Raw genomic sequence first — 18,164 nt, 5'->3', positions numbered from 1 at the left:
AGATTGATATTGTTTCAAGAAATGAAGTATATAATTTTTGAATTTCCATCAGACATTCATTTCTTCTCTTATAAACATACAGGTTGTCAGTTGAAAAATAAAAAGCAAGAGGATTCTCCATGAAGTCAAAAGTTTATGTGAAGGATTAGCTTTCTTTAAAAACTTGGGCCTTAAGAGGCATCAGCTGCATAAAGGGCAGGTATTTGTGTATGGTCTGTTCCCTGATGTGCCTTACACACCAAAGACATTCCATGAATACTCTTCATCTGACTAAACATTCAAAACAATGGCACGTGCTCATGTTCACTACTGCCAGTTTTTCTGCAGTATGCCCCTGAAGGGGGTGTATCTCCATCTGCTAGCTCCTTTTCTACTAATCTAGATTAGCTAACTTAAATTTAGTTGTTTTTTCTCAGTCACCTAGTGATTGTGAAGAGAATTTACTATTGTAAATTCTTCCAAGGTGTCAATAAACAAGGAACTGTGTGTGTGTGTGTGTGTGTGTGTGTGTGTGTGTGTGTGTGTGTGTGTAATATGAAATGCCTAGAATAACTTATGGTGATAATTCTGTATATTTACAAGAATTTTCAGGGAGTAAAAACTGCCTTACAGGTTTTATTTAATCACTGCAGTAGCCTCAAGAGTTACAAGATGCAGATATATTATTCGCTTCTCTGGATAAGATGGAAGGCAAGAAGGCAAAGAGTAGGAAGACCAAAGATGTGCTGTCATATCTATTTGTTCCACCAAAGAACCAAGCATTCAACCACTAGACACTCAAAGTCTAAGGTAAAACTCATACACTGCTAATGCTGGCTTCAGTTATTAAACTGAATAGACAGCTCTTCTCTCAGCAGCAATGAAGTGTTCTTCCTAGCTCTAGTCAAGATGACTCTATTGCTCACTTAATTACAACAACAAATGTTGTCCCTGACAAGATTAATCCAATTACTTTATATATCTCAAACTGAATAATTGTTCTTTCCACATACTCTCTGAATTATAACACTCCTGCTTTTATTTTTCAATTTAATTTAACTTTTTTATACTAACACAAATAATGGAAAACTCCATCCTGAAGATTACTTTTAGTACTTCTAGATCAAATATTTCACTTTACTTGTATTTTTATCTTCTAATAACTCACTGATACTGTATTAACTACTTAGCTCTCTACCTCTTCCATGGAGAATGTGATGAAAAGAATATTACTTTCATTTCTTCTGCCTTTTTATTTCCTGTCCCTTTAAAGTTAAGCAACAATGGATTCACTTAAATCTCAGCGTCTCATTTAGACTGGTTCACTTCCACAGCTCAGGAGGGTCTTTCTGTGCTATTGTTCAAGCAACTTGATTTGACTTCTGACTTAAATAATTTGCTACAATGTCATATGATATCCTTCCATTACTTTCATTATGATGAGGTCATTTACTAATGAAACCTATTCAATCTCTTACAAGCACTCAGTAGAGTGAGGCATGCTGTGTTTTGAGCTAGTAATCATTTCTTTGTCTTTTCTGCTTCACTATCAGTTTTTCTTCTCCAACAAATTCTATAGAATAAATGCTGTTATTAAAATTTGTCTCAAATAGTTCAAGTATTTACATATAATATTGGCATGAAGTCTATTATTTGTGTGAACTATAAAACATCAGATTTATGAAATAAAATCCACCCTTTCAATTTGCTAGGGACTCCAGCTCATTACAACCAAGAGAAACAGTCCTACTTGGCTCAGAAAAGGCAGTACATAAATACATCCAACCTGTAGTACCATAGATCTATTACAGCAGACTGAGAATTGGAAAAGTGAGGAAAACAAATGCAAACATCAGTATAATTTGCCCAATGACATCTCAAGAAACTAAACTGTAATTACAAAGGTATACCGAGCAGATCCATGACACTGTAGTGGTTATAGAAGCTTTTCAGGAGAATCTATCATTTTAGTTACAGTAAAGAAAATACATGTAGTATTTAAGAAAATCTAGTTCCTATGTTAAATTCCATACTTTAAAAAAGCATTCTCTTTAGAAATTTGCAAATATGGAGAAAATTCAGGCCAGTGAAAAAGAAAGCCCAGTCCCTCTACGACTGCTTTTTGGTGGTATAATTTTTGTAAAATTTCACTTTGATCAGTCAAACAAAATAGTATAAATAGATATCACAGTAATTATTCCAATATAAAAAGTATGAAATTTTTGTAGTGTTATCATTTTATCATAATTTTCATAGGCAAACCTGAATACATATTTATTTGCTTATCTTATAATTATCTGTCTATTCAGAAGTTTTATTTACCAAGTCTACAAATTTGCAATAAAAAAAATGGAGAGGTAGCAATCTATAGACTAACTCAAGTCTACTAGTCTCTAAAGGTAAGCTTTCTGATGTTATTTAGAGATAATATTTTACTTACGTTTTTATTATTTTACTGTTTTTAATAATGACCTAAATATCTCTTGAGATGAGGGGAGGTAACAAGAACAGAAAAATGGATTCCTAAAGCTGTAACTATTGCTACAAGTACCTACTCCTGCACTGTTTCTTTCTTTATGAGGAGAGTTCTCGAAATGCTTCTACTTCATTAGGGCATTCTACTGCAGTGCTTAGACTACATCTCTCAAAATGCTATATCTTTTAAAGGAAGCAGAACTTACTAAAAATAGCCTAAGTGGTAAAACTTTAAGCAAAGTAGAAAATAATTTCAAAGATCTACAATGATCATTTGTTTATATTTGTTCTGAAGTGGCAAAAGAATGCTAAAAGAAGTTGGGACTAAAACATAACTAAATGCGTGAGGAGAGGTGATGCTGACTTTTGCAATGGTCATGAGTCAGACTGCTGAAAGGTCAACTGCATTCACATCTGCCTTTGGAAAATTTAGACTACTCTATGCTCCAGACAGTGTGTTTTGCCCTTAGGAGGTCATCCTGTGTGTTAGGGATGGAAATGATGCCCAACAGAACTACTGCTAAGAGTTAGAAACACTCAATAATGAGCTGCAAAAGCACAGACTCACATGCACACGTTTTTCAGAGGAAGATTTGCACAATGTAATAAATATTTGTACACATATTAATATTTTGCTACATGAAAATGAAAAGAAACAAATTTGTTAAATTTAATATATACTCAGCCATTATGTATCCCATATATAAACTATAAATAACAACAACACCATAGTATAAATAGTCTGTATAGTTGAACAGACTTTAACTGTAATCTATATGGTCTATTCAAAGTTTAAAACAACAGTAAACAGCACAGGCTTGTAATAAAATTAAACTATAAGACTAAAAGCACAAATATTAAAAAAAGAAAGAGAAATGACTTAGAATGTTTGCAGTATGCTTCCATAGAAGTAATACTTAATATTAAGGGCAGGATTGGTGCTGGATTCATTTTCCATGGGATTATTGATAGCTCTTGCTATTTTGCCCCAAATAGCTATGTTGGTTTGAATAGAAACTTTCCAAATAGAGTCCCAGAATTTAACAAAATTTAGCAGGTTAATTCAACTCTCTGTTAAGTGAGTCTATAAAATAGTAGATTCCACAAATGCAAATTATGTGTGGTTAACTGGCACAGCTGAGCAGAATCAGATATAAAAATGTTTAGCAAAAGCAGACCAATAACTAGTTGACAGAAACAAGGCCATGAGGGTTCTGAGTTCTTTTCCTTTTCTATTTTAAAGGATGAAACAAGTTTGCAATGCTGTCTTTCCAGACGTTAAAAGAGGAGTTTGGATTTACTCAGATAACAGAGAGACAGACAGTCTCATATTTTTACTGATGGCTTCCCACTAGCAAGTTTAAATGAGAACATGATACAAACAGGGAATGTGTTGAATAGGGTGAATTTATTTTAGGATGCAATCTATATACCCATAACATGGACACAACAAATGTCAGTGGACTGTACTGAATTTTTAACTCCTATGTGGAAACAATTGCAGATTCTGTAGTGGAGTTGTGTTTCTGTTCTTTTGGTTCATATACACTACACTTCTGCTACCCTCAACACATTAGATACACAGGTGAAATTTCACAGTAAGCTGTAAATGGTGAATTTCAGCAACAAGGAGAACAGAATGCTGATGTCTCTGAGTTGAAACACCTGTATGAGCAGCATAAAGACCAATGAGGACTAAGGGTTTGGCTTACCTCTGGGGTTCCAAGAGCATGTTCTCCAGCTAACAGCAACATGCTCAGGCCTCCCATCTGAGTAGGATCTAAAGATCAAAAACAAAAACCAACTCAGGACTATGAAGCATACACAACCACACAGAATGAAAAAATATATTCATAAAGGCAGAAATTCAAATTAGCCACATATAAATTTTATGGAAAAATTCCAAAATTCTTTCTTTATATAATCTGGTACATGTGTGCTTAATGCACATACTTTGAGGAGTCCCTCTTCTTTTCTGTGTTTTGCTTTTTTCTGAAAGTGTCTTACTATGAAGCACAGGCTGTACTAGAACTAGTCATGAACCACCATACTCAGCCTTTCACATCTTTTAAATACTACTTCTCCAGTACCATTCCTACACAACAGTTTCCCCTAATAGTAGAGCTGCTATCATATGAATCGTCTCCCAAACCTTCATATGGGAGTTTCTTTAAAAAAAAAAAAAAGTGTACTCATGCTTGTCTTCTGAGAAGTTTTATATTGTTATCTCAAATTGTTATTTCTGCCATGTGGAATCAGGTTTGGTCAAAAGAACTAGGCTATCAGGGAACACAGGACAGAGAGATTTCATAATGGTTTCCTAATTCCAGTGAGCTTTTATTTTGGTTAGCCAACATTTTTACTTTAATTCTTTCAACAGTAAACTATTCAGAAAGGCAACAGTAAAGTGGTAGATCTCTGCTTTCCAGGTTACATTTTCATCAGAAACCTTTGTTCTTTAAGGCTGTCTCACGTGTTACAATTTAAAGCATCAATGAAAGAGTAGATATGGAAGTACCTGTGCGTCTCTAGTGAACACAGGTCTCAAGGCATGCATTTCAACTTTAGGATGAGGATACCATAAGGCTGCCTGAAGACATTTCTGTTTAAATGTATGCCCTGAAGTAGAGCTTTGTTCACAGATTGCCTTGACAATTCATGAAGCAACTCTGATCACATCTTGTATATACTTTTTTTTTTAATTGAGAAAAGGTTCTGAGGTAGACACACACACAAAGAAGATAAGAAGTGTTGGGCCCCAGCTCCACGGGGTCTGTGTGAGTTGCTGCTCAGCCTACAAGTGCAACTTGTTTTCCAGTCCAAGTGCTTCCTGCCCCAGCCTTGACCCTCTGATATCAACATCTAGCAGGAGGAAAACACGCTCTCTTCCACCTGGGTTTTTTCCACTGTGCTGTAAGCCTATATATAAGACTGCACCTCCTACAAGAGAGAGACCTCTTAGCACTTTCAATAAAGATACACACACACACATTCTCCTGGCAATAAAGGGAGCACATGCATTCTCTTAGTACAAGCAGCTGGATGTCTTGTCTCTCTTTTCCTGATACCTTGGACTTGCTTGTGGTGCGGGTGTCGCAAGAAGGAGAAAGAGAAGAAATAAAAAAAGAAAAGGATGCTATGAAGTAATCAGAGAGAAAAATATGTCATCAAATGATGGTGAGTTAAAAGTCCAACACTGGTAGACAGCCATGCAGGATGACACACATACACAAAACACAAACACTAGCTAACCTGATGAAACAAAGCCCTGCAGTGCTTTTAGGTGTCTACTTTCAATTTAAACCTTAATTTCGAGAAGTATTGTGCCTGATAAAATATATACTTAATGCTTATTTAAAAGTAAAGGTCAAGAGGGGAAATGAATTTAGCAGAAAGTAAGCATTTAGGATGCTTGATAGTGAAACACTTTGCAGCTGGCATCCTAGGAACCAGGGCTGAATGATAGCATTCAAGAGATAAAAATGTGCAGTTCAAATTACAAAGTAAAATAGGAATATGATTACATGACAATTCAAGTTATATACCAAATGTGACTTTGTAAGAATTTTGCTATACATCCTAAAAGATAAGCCAAGAAATTATCATTTTTCTATCACTTACATAATGCCATTGAAAACTATCAAAATAAATCCACATAAATAGAACACTTTGTCTTTATTGAAGCTTTGTAGTATATGAATATTTCTCCTACCATGGAAATCATATATTTGGTAAAGTTGGGTTATTCTAAAATTGCAAAATGTGGAGTGCCAAGGACTACTGAACAGAAAACCAAGAATAAAACAAAACAGATTCTGTGTTAAAATGATGTTGTGGTGTTTCCCGCTCAGTTCTACAGCCACTTCAGTGCCCAAAATAAACATTTGGACACTATGTTAGTTATGAATAATGTTGGCTGGTAACTAGGGCTTCTTATTGGCTAGCTCTGTCTTAATTATTATCCCATAGCTACTAATCTGTGTATATCTACATGGTCTTCTCTCACTGGAGGAGGAAGAGTCCGAACCTGTTACTCCTCCAGCATCCTACATGATGACTGACTCTGCCTACATCTCTCAGAATCCTCCTCATCTCCTAGTCCCACCTATCTTGCTGTCCTATTGGATAACAGTACTTTATTCATCAATCAATAAGACAAAGATATACAGAAGACATCCCCATAATCTCCTCGTTTCTGTCGAAATAAAAAGAGAGGTTTTAACTTTAACATAGTCAAATTATATATATAACAGAACAGTTATCAAGTAAGAACTATAGTTACAATATTTAGTCCATTAACATTTAGCAAGATTTAAAGAAAATAATCCATAATCTATCCTATATTTGTGAGTCTAAAGTCTTATATGTAACTTACCTTTAATTCTAACTAAAGAAAACTATAACCATAACTATCTGTCTTCAACTCCATCAAAGACCACAGAAGGATAGTATTTAAACTCTAGAAATGACAGAGACATATTGCTACCTAGTCAGTCACCTGAAGTTCTTTTGTAAATTGGTGTATCCATCTTCGGCCCACAAGCCACACAGTGTGTCTGACAGACTTCTCAGTGAAGCAGGAAATTTTAAACTGTCCACCTCTATTGTCAGTATATCAGTAGTTTTTTTGTGTCCTGCAGAATGTCTGGCAGACTCTTCCATGAAGCAGGAACCATGCAGCATGTCCCATCTTGTTTTAGCAACTGCTTTCCTATGGGTCCTGCTGTCCAGTTCATACAGCATACAGTCAAACAATCCATTCAAGAGTAGTTTCTTGCCCAAATGGCTAGTCTTGCCATATTGAAAGCAAACTCCATAACAAGTTTCTTCATTGGCCATCTTCCTTTTTGACACAGCTGGAGTTGCCAGGAGCAGTTGTGTCTCACTGACATGAAAAACCCTAAACCATGCCATATTCTGTAGGTCTTTGAAAAGTTTGAAGAATGCCTATTCATTTGAAATATATCTCTAGAAAATGTAACTAACCTAAGTTTTGAGTATTATAGGTAACTTTCTATAATCTGTACTTAATTATATATTACATTTTTAAATGAGCTATATAAACACAATACTTAAACAAGAGAAGAAATACACATATCACAAAGTTGATCTTAAATTTGTATCAATACGTCAAAATTTATATCAATGTATTCATTTCTATATCAAACTGACCTTTAAAATTGCTTTCGTATTCCCTATGTTCAGATAGCTATCTACCAGGTTTTAATCAAAGGTAATTTGGTTCACTTTCATCTTGTTGAAAAGGGACATAACTAAGAATATCAAAGCAGTGAGAGAACTCTGGTTATGAAGTTCCAACACGTGACACAAGGCATTATTACTGACCAAATGTCCTTTCCCGTATTTTTGCTCCAAAGAATACTGTTTTTAAAAACTGATCTTATTTTTTTTTCAAATAAATCTTCATTTAAATTAAAAACAATCTTATTTTACATACCAATCCCAGTTCCCTCTCCCTTCCATCCTCCCATGGGGAATCATCAAAGTCTGTCACATTATTTGGGACGGGACCTAGGCTCCCCCTTGAGTATCTAGGCTGAGAGAGTATCCCTCCATAGGGAGTGGCTCCCAAAGTTCGTGCACTAAGGATAAATACCGTTTTCACTGCCAGAGGCCCCATAAACTACCCAGGCCTCCCAATTGACACCCACGCTCAGGAGGCCTGGTTTGGTTCTATGCTGGTTCCCCAGCTGTCATACTGGGGTCCGTGAGCTCCCACTTGCTCAGGTTGAAAGCTGACCTATGTATTTCTTAATTCTAGATTCTACTTCCACTTTGTAGGTAAAAGGTAGATTAATTAATGTCAGAAATATCATTACTAAAAGATATATTCTATAATTTACATACAATTATTGTTTGGTTTGTGAACAACTGCATTTAAAAAACCCCAAAACTCCAGACACACTAACCTAGATTTAGAATTAAGAGAATAGCAAAAGATGCTAAATGACAGGCAAAGAGTATTTCAAATTTAGTCGACCATAAATCTTCTGTAGATGCTCCTTAAGAGCATCTTGAAAGTCCAGACAGTTCACAAAGACGAGTAACAAGTGGGTTGAAGCTAAAACTGCACAAAGTGACAGCTAACACAGGAACAGATCTATTTTGATTTTTCTGGGAAACACATTGGGAGCTGTTCTGGAATTACACTACAGGCACTGCACTCAACAATCACCTGACGACTTTGTTTCCCAAAGATACTGCCACATGTTGTTTCATTTTTCTGGCATTCATACAATATGACACATACTTTTAATATTATAAACCCAACACTGAACTACGAAGGCTTATGCAACCTACTGGCCATTTAAAAGAATTTACTATCACAGTGCATCCTACTAACAATCTTCCTATGTTATAAACAGTTTAGGACTCTGAAAAATATTTTCTTGTAATGTGGTATAGGAACTCAAGCTTAGCATGAACTTCCCTGCTTTTGCCTCACAATTTCTTCCTAGCAAAATCGTCTTTCAATTACACTGAATAGGAGGGAAGATCCAGCCATTCTGAGAAAGAATGTAAATGTTTTATTTCATGGTCATAAATGCATTAGCATTCCTTACCACCCAAAGAGTAAAATAGCAAATCACACCATCTGGAATTTTAATTTTCTCAGGGCAAGCATGATAGGGATCAGAAGAGGGACAAGGTGGGGGTTTTCTTTAGGACACATCTATTGATCTATCTCAAATTTGGATGGATTTGTTCACATGCTTCCCCTTGGTGTATCAGATACTCGGATGATCTACATAAATGGGGCTTTTTAAAAACCCATAACTCCACTGCTTACTCTGCTTAATAGTAGGGGAGGGTATGTGTGTGTGTTAGGGGGGGACCTATTATGTTAATATAAAATTCCCTACGCTCCTGGCAAGCTGTTGGCATTTCCATACTGCCAATATCAGGATCTCATCATGGTATTTACAACTTGGCCCATGACATGTATATTCTTTGCTCTAATAACTCATGATATGCTGTGTAATTGCCAGTGCTTCATATTGGTCAATTTTTTTCTCTCCTCAAATTTGTATAATTTATTTAAAAGCAGTGCATTGTGTAAATTGTGTAAACTCACCAGCCATTCCAAAGTTAAGCTGAGGAATTTCTTCCGTCTTTGCCTTCTTGGGGGTTGTCAAGTCCCTTGAAGAGTCAGATGGGAAGGCCCAAAGTTTCTTCCGTGGGTTGACAGTGGGTGTTGGTGACTTTACAGGCTTGTTTGTAGTAGGGCACCATCTGTAGCCAGGATTTGCCTTCATAAATGCATCTTTATACTATGAACAAGTGAACAGCAGGTTTAATTAACATCCAGACCAAGAAGTTTAACAGCATTCACCCTTCCCCTCATTCAGACTATGACTGAAAAAACCACATTCCATGACTTTAGTGGTGTTTCTTAGAGATGGCACTGCCACACACAGAGATCTAGAGACAGGGCATAGTTATCTAACTTGTGGGATGAGATGAGACATTTTGGATGCTCTTCCCTTTTTTGTTGTTCTTGTTGCCTGACTCTGGGGGCAGAGGAGGCTTTTGTCTTAGAAAGAGTCAAGGGCCCTGATGCATAAAAGGCAGGGATAAAACTCTGGCTCTTCCCCATCAGGCTGCAGTCACTAAGCACAGAGCAGTGCTCCCTGTGGGCCTTAATGGACAGCACAGTACTAGCTATGCTTCAGGTTACTGTCAACAGTGCACAGCACCTATTTCTTCTCTTAAAGCTTTAAAAATGGTGTGTGAGTGTGGGTTAAACTTTATCATCATCGTCATCATCATCAGATGTTTTGCCTACAAGTATGTTTTTGTGCTTATGGAGGCTAGAAGAGGGGAGTGAATACCCTGGAACTGGAGTTAGAGATGATTGTGAGCGTCCATATGGATGCTGGGAATTGAACCCTAATCCTGATCTCTTCAGCCCCCAGCACCCACTTGAGAGGACACTTTAGTATACATTGCAGAGCATGAGTTAACACCAGGTCCAGAAACCAGATTCTGCCCACTGGCTAACTTATCCTGCTAAGAATGGTTTTATAATAATTAAATCTCTGTCTCAGTGTTCTTATAAAACAAATGCACACAAAGTAAAAATCTCAATTATGAGATAAAGGAATCAACATCAAGTAAAAAGGGAGCAAGCAGGCTATTTGACCAACTTTTTGATTACTATTAGACACAGGGCTAAGTAGAGGAAAGAGCAGTGGCTCAAGATATACTTCTACTTAGCCACTTATGGGCATCAGTTCCAATTCCTCCATCTGTAATGTGTAACATATCTGCCAGTATTTTTCAATGAGCACACAGGATGGCATATATGAAGAAGCTCTGATGGGATATGTTATAATCAATCCATCACAACATATTTCACCATTTTTCCTATTGTTTCCTCCTTTTATCCTTCCTCCTAAATCCACTACCTCTTTGTTAATATCCATTATACATTCCCAGAGGTACATTGTTCAAAATATTTCCTGTATATTCTTCAAATATCACTACTGGACTATATTATTAACACATTTTTTGAGACAGTTTGGTTATGTAGTCTGGTTCTGAATTCACAATTTCTGCTTTAGTCTCCCAAGTACTGAGCTTATGGGCATACATCCCCACAACTAGCTAATACAATTCTTTAATCTCACAGGCTTGCCTTTTAAAATTGTAATGTTGTTCAATATAAGCTCTAAATAACTTATAGACAAGAGGTAAATGCTACTCTTTTAAGGGAAGGTGTAAGGAAAGAACACCTATTCTAAAAAAATGTATTAATAAACAATGTATGATATTTATCCCGATGTTATCTTAACTCATTCTGACATTGTTTTACGTATAAGACATAATTTTACCTATTGATATACAGGGGTGTGTGTATAAATTCATCACATAGATCCCTAAACTCTAGTAATGCTTTTCTTTAAAAAAGAAAATGCTTTAATTAAAAGACTTATTCTATTTGAATTATATGTGTATGTGTCTATGTGTGAATATCTATCTACACACTGCTCTTGGAGGCCAGAGGCATCAGGAATCTGCAGTTACAGACAGTTGTAAGCAGTCCAATGTGGGTGTTTGGAAGTAAACTCTGGTCCTCCACTAGAAGAACATGGACTCTTAACCACTGAGCCACCTCTCTAGAAAATAAAGAGGTGAAATGAGACACAAGGCCAGAATCAAAGTAACTTATAGCAAAATGAATTTGGAAACACCAAAGTTGATGTAAGAAGATACACTACTACAGTGAATTCTTGTGGATGGGGAATTTACATATTTTAAGCTAAGGCAGACAGATAACCTTGCATGCTGTCTGAATGTAGAAAGTGATAAATGGCAGGCAGGGGTCGAGAGACAGGAAGCAGACACATGCATTATCATCATGCCTCAGTAAAAGGCACATGGGGTAGATGTGCCACATAACAGCCATTTACAGTGACTCAAGACTTTCAAACAAACTTATTAATCATGAGAAATAAACTGATCTTTTTTTGGTAGTTAAAATTTTCTCAGCACAAAGCCCCAGCAGTGAAAGAGGCTGGATGGCGTTAGAATCTCTTGTTCCTTGAGAGAGCCCTTCTCTGCCTCATACTCCATTTTTTGATATGTCCTTCACTAGTAACATTACTAAGAATCACTTAATGATCTGTTTCAGTGAAAATCAAATGTAATAGAAGTTATTGTCATCCTGAAAAATTATCAGTTGATGATACTAATGAAAGCCAACTTACACTGATTTATGATAGTGCTGAAGATAGCATAAGGCACCAACACTCAGCACATAAAATCACTCTCCTATTTGTATCCTATGCACCTTCACTGCAAAGAATCAGTGAGCACTGACCAGAAGACAGACACTAGACACTGGAAACAGAAAGCATGAAGCAGGCAGAGTCCCTTCTTTCATAAAGCTTACAGTCCATAATTAACTACATAAACATTTCTGTTTACTCATGGTCTACAATCCTTGCCCTAACTCAAGCATGAAAAATGGTTTTGCAATGGGTCTATAAAATAGCAAGTTTCCTGAGTAGACAACAAGCATACCATACAAAGGCCTGGAATATGAGGGAAGTTTTAGAAAATGGTTACAGACAATTTATTATGAAGGACAATACTCTAACTGTATCACAATATGAATTGTGAAGACTCTTAAATTCAGTGTAAATATTCAATACACACATATAACATTTTATGTTTTAGCTTTTGTTTGTTGCTGCAGATTGAACTCAGAGATTCAGGCATGCTTAGTAGGCATTATATCACTGAGATACAACGCTAGACCCCTAGTCACTGATCAGAAGTGCTAAAAATTGTGAATGAGAAAAAAATAACACATAAATGTATTAACATAAGACACCAAACCAACAAAAGCTTCAGGCAGCAAGTAAGGTCAGAGGCAAGAGAAGCCTCAGAGTGTAAATATGCCTATATGTCCTTGGAACTTGGTACCTCATCAATCATTTGATCTGACTCAGCTTTTAAGAGACACCAGAAATAATGCTGGGAGACTTGGTATACAGTCTGGAGCAAATAGCTAAGTGTAATAATTACCATGTAGGTCAACCATGTGGACAAAATCCATCATCACAGGAATGAAAGGCCTCAAGAGAGAGGCCCCATCTATCTAGACATCCAGGGCCAGACTGTTCATGCTGGAGGTGAGAGGGAAGCCCATTTATCGTTCAGCAACATCAATCACAGATTATTGATCCTGAGATACTGATGAAAAGCTCACACATATCTGGACTTTTGCTAAAATACTGATTTTCAAAATTCTATGAACATCAAAATTCACCTTATGGCCTTCAACTTTTTTTCTGCAAATTATTTCCTGATTAAATAACCTAACCTCAATTTACTTTACAGATAGTTCCTCACTGATAGGAGGCATTCAGTAATGCTATCTTCTCTAGGCTCTAACTACAATTGTGTTTTGTTAACAATAACAAAAAAGAAATTTCTGCTTCTTTTGCTATTCAGTACTGTCACTAAATGCATACCCTCTGTCACAGTGTTTTACCTCCTTTATATCTGACAATGCTATTATATAACAAAAGACAATAATCTATTATGTTAATGCTTTAAAATGGGGTCTCAAACAATAAATGCTTTTCAGATCATTACATAAATGGAAATTTGATCTGCAATGTACTTTAATATTAATGAAAGGTTTTCTCCATTTATTTAATTTTAATTGAGTTTGGGGTGCTATCTCAGTGTCCATTAGTATTTCTAGTTATTATTACAGCCTCATTCTACAAAGTGAAAAGAAATGGCAATTCTGGTGAGATTCTAGAATAAGGCATTCTGAGAATGTTTGAACAACCAAAGACAGATGATGCTGGTACAAATATATAAAACAAAATCTATCAGGCTAGTCAAGAGATTATACAGAAAATTACCTAAAATTTTACAGAAGAGCTCTAAAACACATTTTATCTTATACATATCCACCATGGGGAGCTGAAGGGACTCCCACCACAGTCAGTTCTGTTAGAGCTGTGTTTTTCCTCATTAGCAGGCAGAAATTACAACACACAACGAGGTCAGAGCTCAGCGGAGAAGGGGCGTTAATCAGTGGGGGAGGTCCTAACCTGTACAGAATATAGGGGAGAAATGGTGCTAATCAATAGGGGAGGTCTAATCTGTACAGTGTGTGTGTGTGTGTGTGTGTGTGTGTTGGGGGTGATATGAATCTGTGACTCCTTATCATGAAAAAATTTCCTTCACAGAAACTTAGACCTGTCAGAGGACAGAGTGGTGAAGTATACAACTTGGTGTGAGTTATTATTGCCAGTTTTTAAAAACAGAAACAAAGTTCAATTTCACATGATAAAACACTGAATTAGGCTTTTGAATTTGATGGAAAATTATTTCAAGCTGTATATTAACCCAAGAATTATTTATTATCAGGCTAGTCAACAGGAATTACAGAAAAGACAAAGAAAGCCCTGAAAGGAAAGGAGCTGGCTATGGATAAAGCTACTTAAATCCTTGAAGAGGTAAGCTTGTGTGTCAATAACAGTTCTTTTTCAAACACAAATGTGTTTAAGATACAGTTTTACTCACTAATTCAGGTAATTAGGAGAAATTTATTTCATTTTCCACTAAACTTGATCAGTTTCCACTAAATTAAAAAAAAAATCAGAATTTCATTACACTTTTTAACCTTGGGCTGACAAGATGGCCTAGTGAGTAAATGATGCCAAGCCTGAAGATCTAACTTTAATCACTGGAACCCACATAGTAAATGTCCTCTGATCTCCATAGGCATACATGCACATGGTGTGCACACGCACACACACACACACACACACACACACACACACACACACACACACACACCTAATAAAACTTGTTACTTTAAAGAAAGTGATGCTGGAGGTTTGGGTAAGAAAAAAAAAGGATCTATTAAAGATCCATTCCAAAAATACACTAAAAAGTCTGAATTATGAAATACTTACATTTTCTCAAAAAAGTTCACTTGGTTTAATAATTTCCTTAAACTCTTTAAACTTCTTTCATTATAAAGGAAGCAAACAGAAAATTTTTCAATGAACCTTTCCCACCTCTGTTGGGGAAGTCCTGTGTATATGTCAATAAAGCACTGTTGGCCAATAGGGAACTAAGATAGGTGGGACTAGGAGTCCAGGAGGACTCTGGGAAGGAGAAAAACAGGAAGTCAAGATGTAACGCCATGGAGTAGGAAGCTCGGAAACTTCTCCGGTAAGAGAAATACTTAGATTAACAATTATGGGGTAATTACTTAAGTCCGAGCTAGCCAGTAAGAAACAAGCAAGGCCAACAGCTTCATAATTAATACAACATCCTATGTGTTTATTTGGGACTGATGCGGCTCTGGAATCAGGCTGGTGGGAAGGCTTCTCTCAAGGAAAAGGCTTTCCCTTTACACACCTCAATATTATGAATTAGTACTATGGTTAATTTGTGAAAAAGGCAATAACTCTTACAATAGGCAGTTCACGACCAGTAATGCAAGAGAAAAGTAAGAGTCAAGGAAACTTCATGAATAGAAAAAAAAATGTATTGCTACTCACTCTTTTAAAATCAGAAAGAAAAAGGTACAAATTATACAATAATGGTATAGTTAACCACACACCACAACAGTGGTCTCATAGGATTACAATGCCTTTCACAGTAAACTTAGTTGGGTAAATAAACTATGATGCTTGCACAATGACCAAAATGCCTAAGGACACATTCTAAGGCCTTATTCCTGTGGGTAAACTAGACTATTCTTACTCTAATAAGGGCAAGGATACAGACAGCAAATAAACGTAAAGCATTCATATTCACACATGCATTGTACTGAAAGAATGCCTTGTGTTTAGTAAAACATTCAAAATTAGGGTTGCAAAGTTTAAAAGTTACACCTGAAATAGTTTTAAAACTGACTTGGGCATGAGCACCAGAGGCCTTTGATCTGGCTTTGTATCACTAGCCACTACCACAAAATCTGAGTACTGAAACTTAATAAGTGTTGACTGACTGAACTAACATTCCAATTAAGGCTACAATATTAACAAAAAAGGCTTTAGCACCATTACATGCACTTTAATGTTACCTGTGAAACATTTAGTAAATAAGCTGAAAGAAATAACCACTAGAGACCAATTGTGAGATAATTTGGGAAGTAGCTGAATTGATTAGACTTTGGAGTAGAAATGAGACAATATTTTATATGAATAACTATAAACAAGGCAATGTGGGACATTCTGGTTTCTACTTGTAGGTTGCAGGGGGCTACCCAAACAGATTTCATTATAGTACCACAATGGCAAATATTGTGATGCTAATTAAGTAATTAATAAAGGGTTTCCTGTGCAAAAATAATAGGTCCTCTTAACAGTGGCCACCTATTGGGTTTGTAAATTAGCTGTATTTAAGAAAAGGCAAACACTATATTGGCAATACACTGCATGTTTCCCAAAATCAAACTCAAGTGTTTAATTATAGGAAGCATATGCAGCTCCCTGTGAGGTTTCAGATAATTGTTTACTTTATCATATAAGCATGAGTATGAAAGGATATAAACCTATTTAATGAGAAGGGTTTATTGTTAATTACTGTTAGGTTTGTGGAAATCTATTGGAACATTTAAAATCACATAAGTTGCTGTAATTGATTTTAAATTTTATAGATGCCCAGCATAGTTAAAATTTTATCTTTAACAATTAGTAAGTTCCTAGAGCCTTCTGTGATTACTAATTACATAGCAACACTAGTCATTTACTCTGGATTTAAATTTCCCTGAATGTTTTAGAAGAAATTTTTATGTTGCAGGATTCCTTATTAAACAACTCAATAAAACCACGTCAATTGAAGGCATTATTTTTCCACATACTGAGCTGTTTAATAAAATACCTTAAATTTACATTATTTTATGCCCTGCTGGTTCATTTTTTTCCCCTCAGAAGTTAATGGGGTGGTGGGGACTTTCATGAATCAAAATTTTTTTGCAAGTTGAAACTCTAAGGAAATAAATAATACTGGAATTATTCCTTTCAGACTTAACCATGATACAGTATATATTCCTTATTTAGAACTAAATCTACTCGTGATATATTTAATGTACAATGATCACATATTGATTCCAAATTAATATAGAGACAAATCTAGTACAGAACTTTTGAAGACATTTAGTTACTGATGTCATTGGAATCAATATGCCACCTTTCTGAATAGTCTTCCCATGTGGAAATGTCTCTCACCAATTACTACTGCTCACACAGTATTTACAAGCATGCATACATCACAGAACACCCTGCCCTACTGCCATTCATTCATGAATTAGTTTTTAAATTTTCATGCTGTACTATTTTTCAGAACAGAAACGAGTCAAAACATACCTCTTAACAATTGTGTTTACGAAAAATTTAAAACACGATAGAGCTAGAAGGCATACAAATCTTTGTTAAACTTTCTCATTGTAGTAACTGTTTTAAACAGACAGACAGACAGACACAGACACACACACACACACACACACACAGTTATTTAGCATCAGAACTTGATCATAATATAGTCTGGTGATATGATAAGAAAAACCTAACCTGAAGTTGGCATCTTTACCATGGCATCTGATGACAAGGGAAGATGACACTGAGAACAAGGGCTGTCACACCTTTTCCTTATAACCTACCTCCTTGGCCATGTCTGTATATTTCTGCTTTTCCTTTGGATCAAGAACAGCCCACCAATCAGCTAATATCTTCGTAGCACCTCTGTTATCAAGCCTTGGGTGTTCCTGTCGGACAAGGGAGCGATGGCGCTTGCAAAATAAAAGAAATGCATTCATTGGTCTCCGGGCTCGCTGTTCTGGTGACTCATCATCTTCAGTCTCACCAACATCTTGCTCTAGGCCATCCGCCTCAAGAAGTTGAACCTATCACCAACCAAAGCAAAAGCCAAGAGCTTAACAAAGCTCAAACTATTTTGATTTAGCAATCAGTTTTGACTTACAAACTTATTTTTTCTTAGCTCCATTTAAACATCTAACAAACAAAAAGTAATTAAAAAATCATTAACTACTCTTGGTGGTTGATAACTAACTTACAATGTATCCTGTTTATAACCTATCTCTATGATAGCATATATTACATTGTGTTATAATTACTTATCTTTTTTCTCTCACTAAACAGTGAACATTTTGGGGATAAAATTGTCTTTATAACTGCAGGGGCCAA

The 18,164-nt window shown here is 36.0% G+C and overlaps 1 protein-coding gene across 10 annotated transcripts in view; it reads right to left on the bottom strand.

The window, feature by feature from the left end:
• The window catches only part of Bbx (BBX high mobility group box domain containing), a 242,051-nt gene that overhangs the window by 69,725 nt on the left and 154,162 nt on the right, over positions 1 to 18,164 (bottom strand). For all 10 annotated transcript variants that reach the window (XM_013116881.3, XM_040750714.1, XM_040750720.1 and 7 more), the window contains 3 exons: positions 17,621 to 17,863; positions 9,551 to 9,746; positions 4,167 to 4,234 (listed from right to left, as the gene is read on the bottom strand). In XM_013116881.3, coding sequence (XP_012972335.1) covers positions 4,167 to 4,234; positions 9,551 to 9,746; positions 17,621 to 17,863 — 507 coding nt within the window. The remainder of the gene's footprint in view (positions 1 to 4,166; positions 4,235 to 9,550; positions 9,747 to 17,620; positions 17,864 to 18,164) is intronic.

The sequence above is a fragment of the Mesocricetus auratus genome, unplaced genomic scaffold (assembly GCF_017639785.1).
Source record: "Mesocricetus auratus isolate SY011 unplaced genomic scaffold, BCM_Maur_2.0 Super-Scaffold_100008, whole genome shotgun sequence".
Lineage (NCBI taxonomy): Eukaryota > Metazoa > Chordata > Mammalia > Rodentia > Cricetidae > Mesocricetus > Mesocricetus auratus.
Note: the sequence above shows the minus strand (reverse complement) of the source record. Positions and strands in the feature narration are given on the sequence as shown.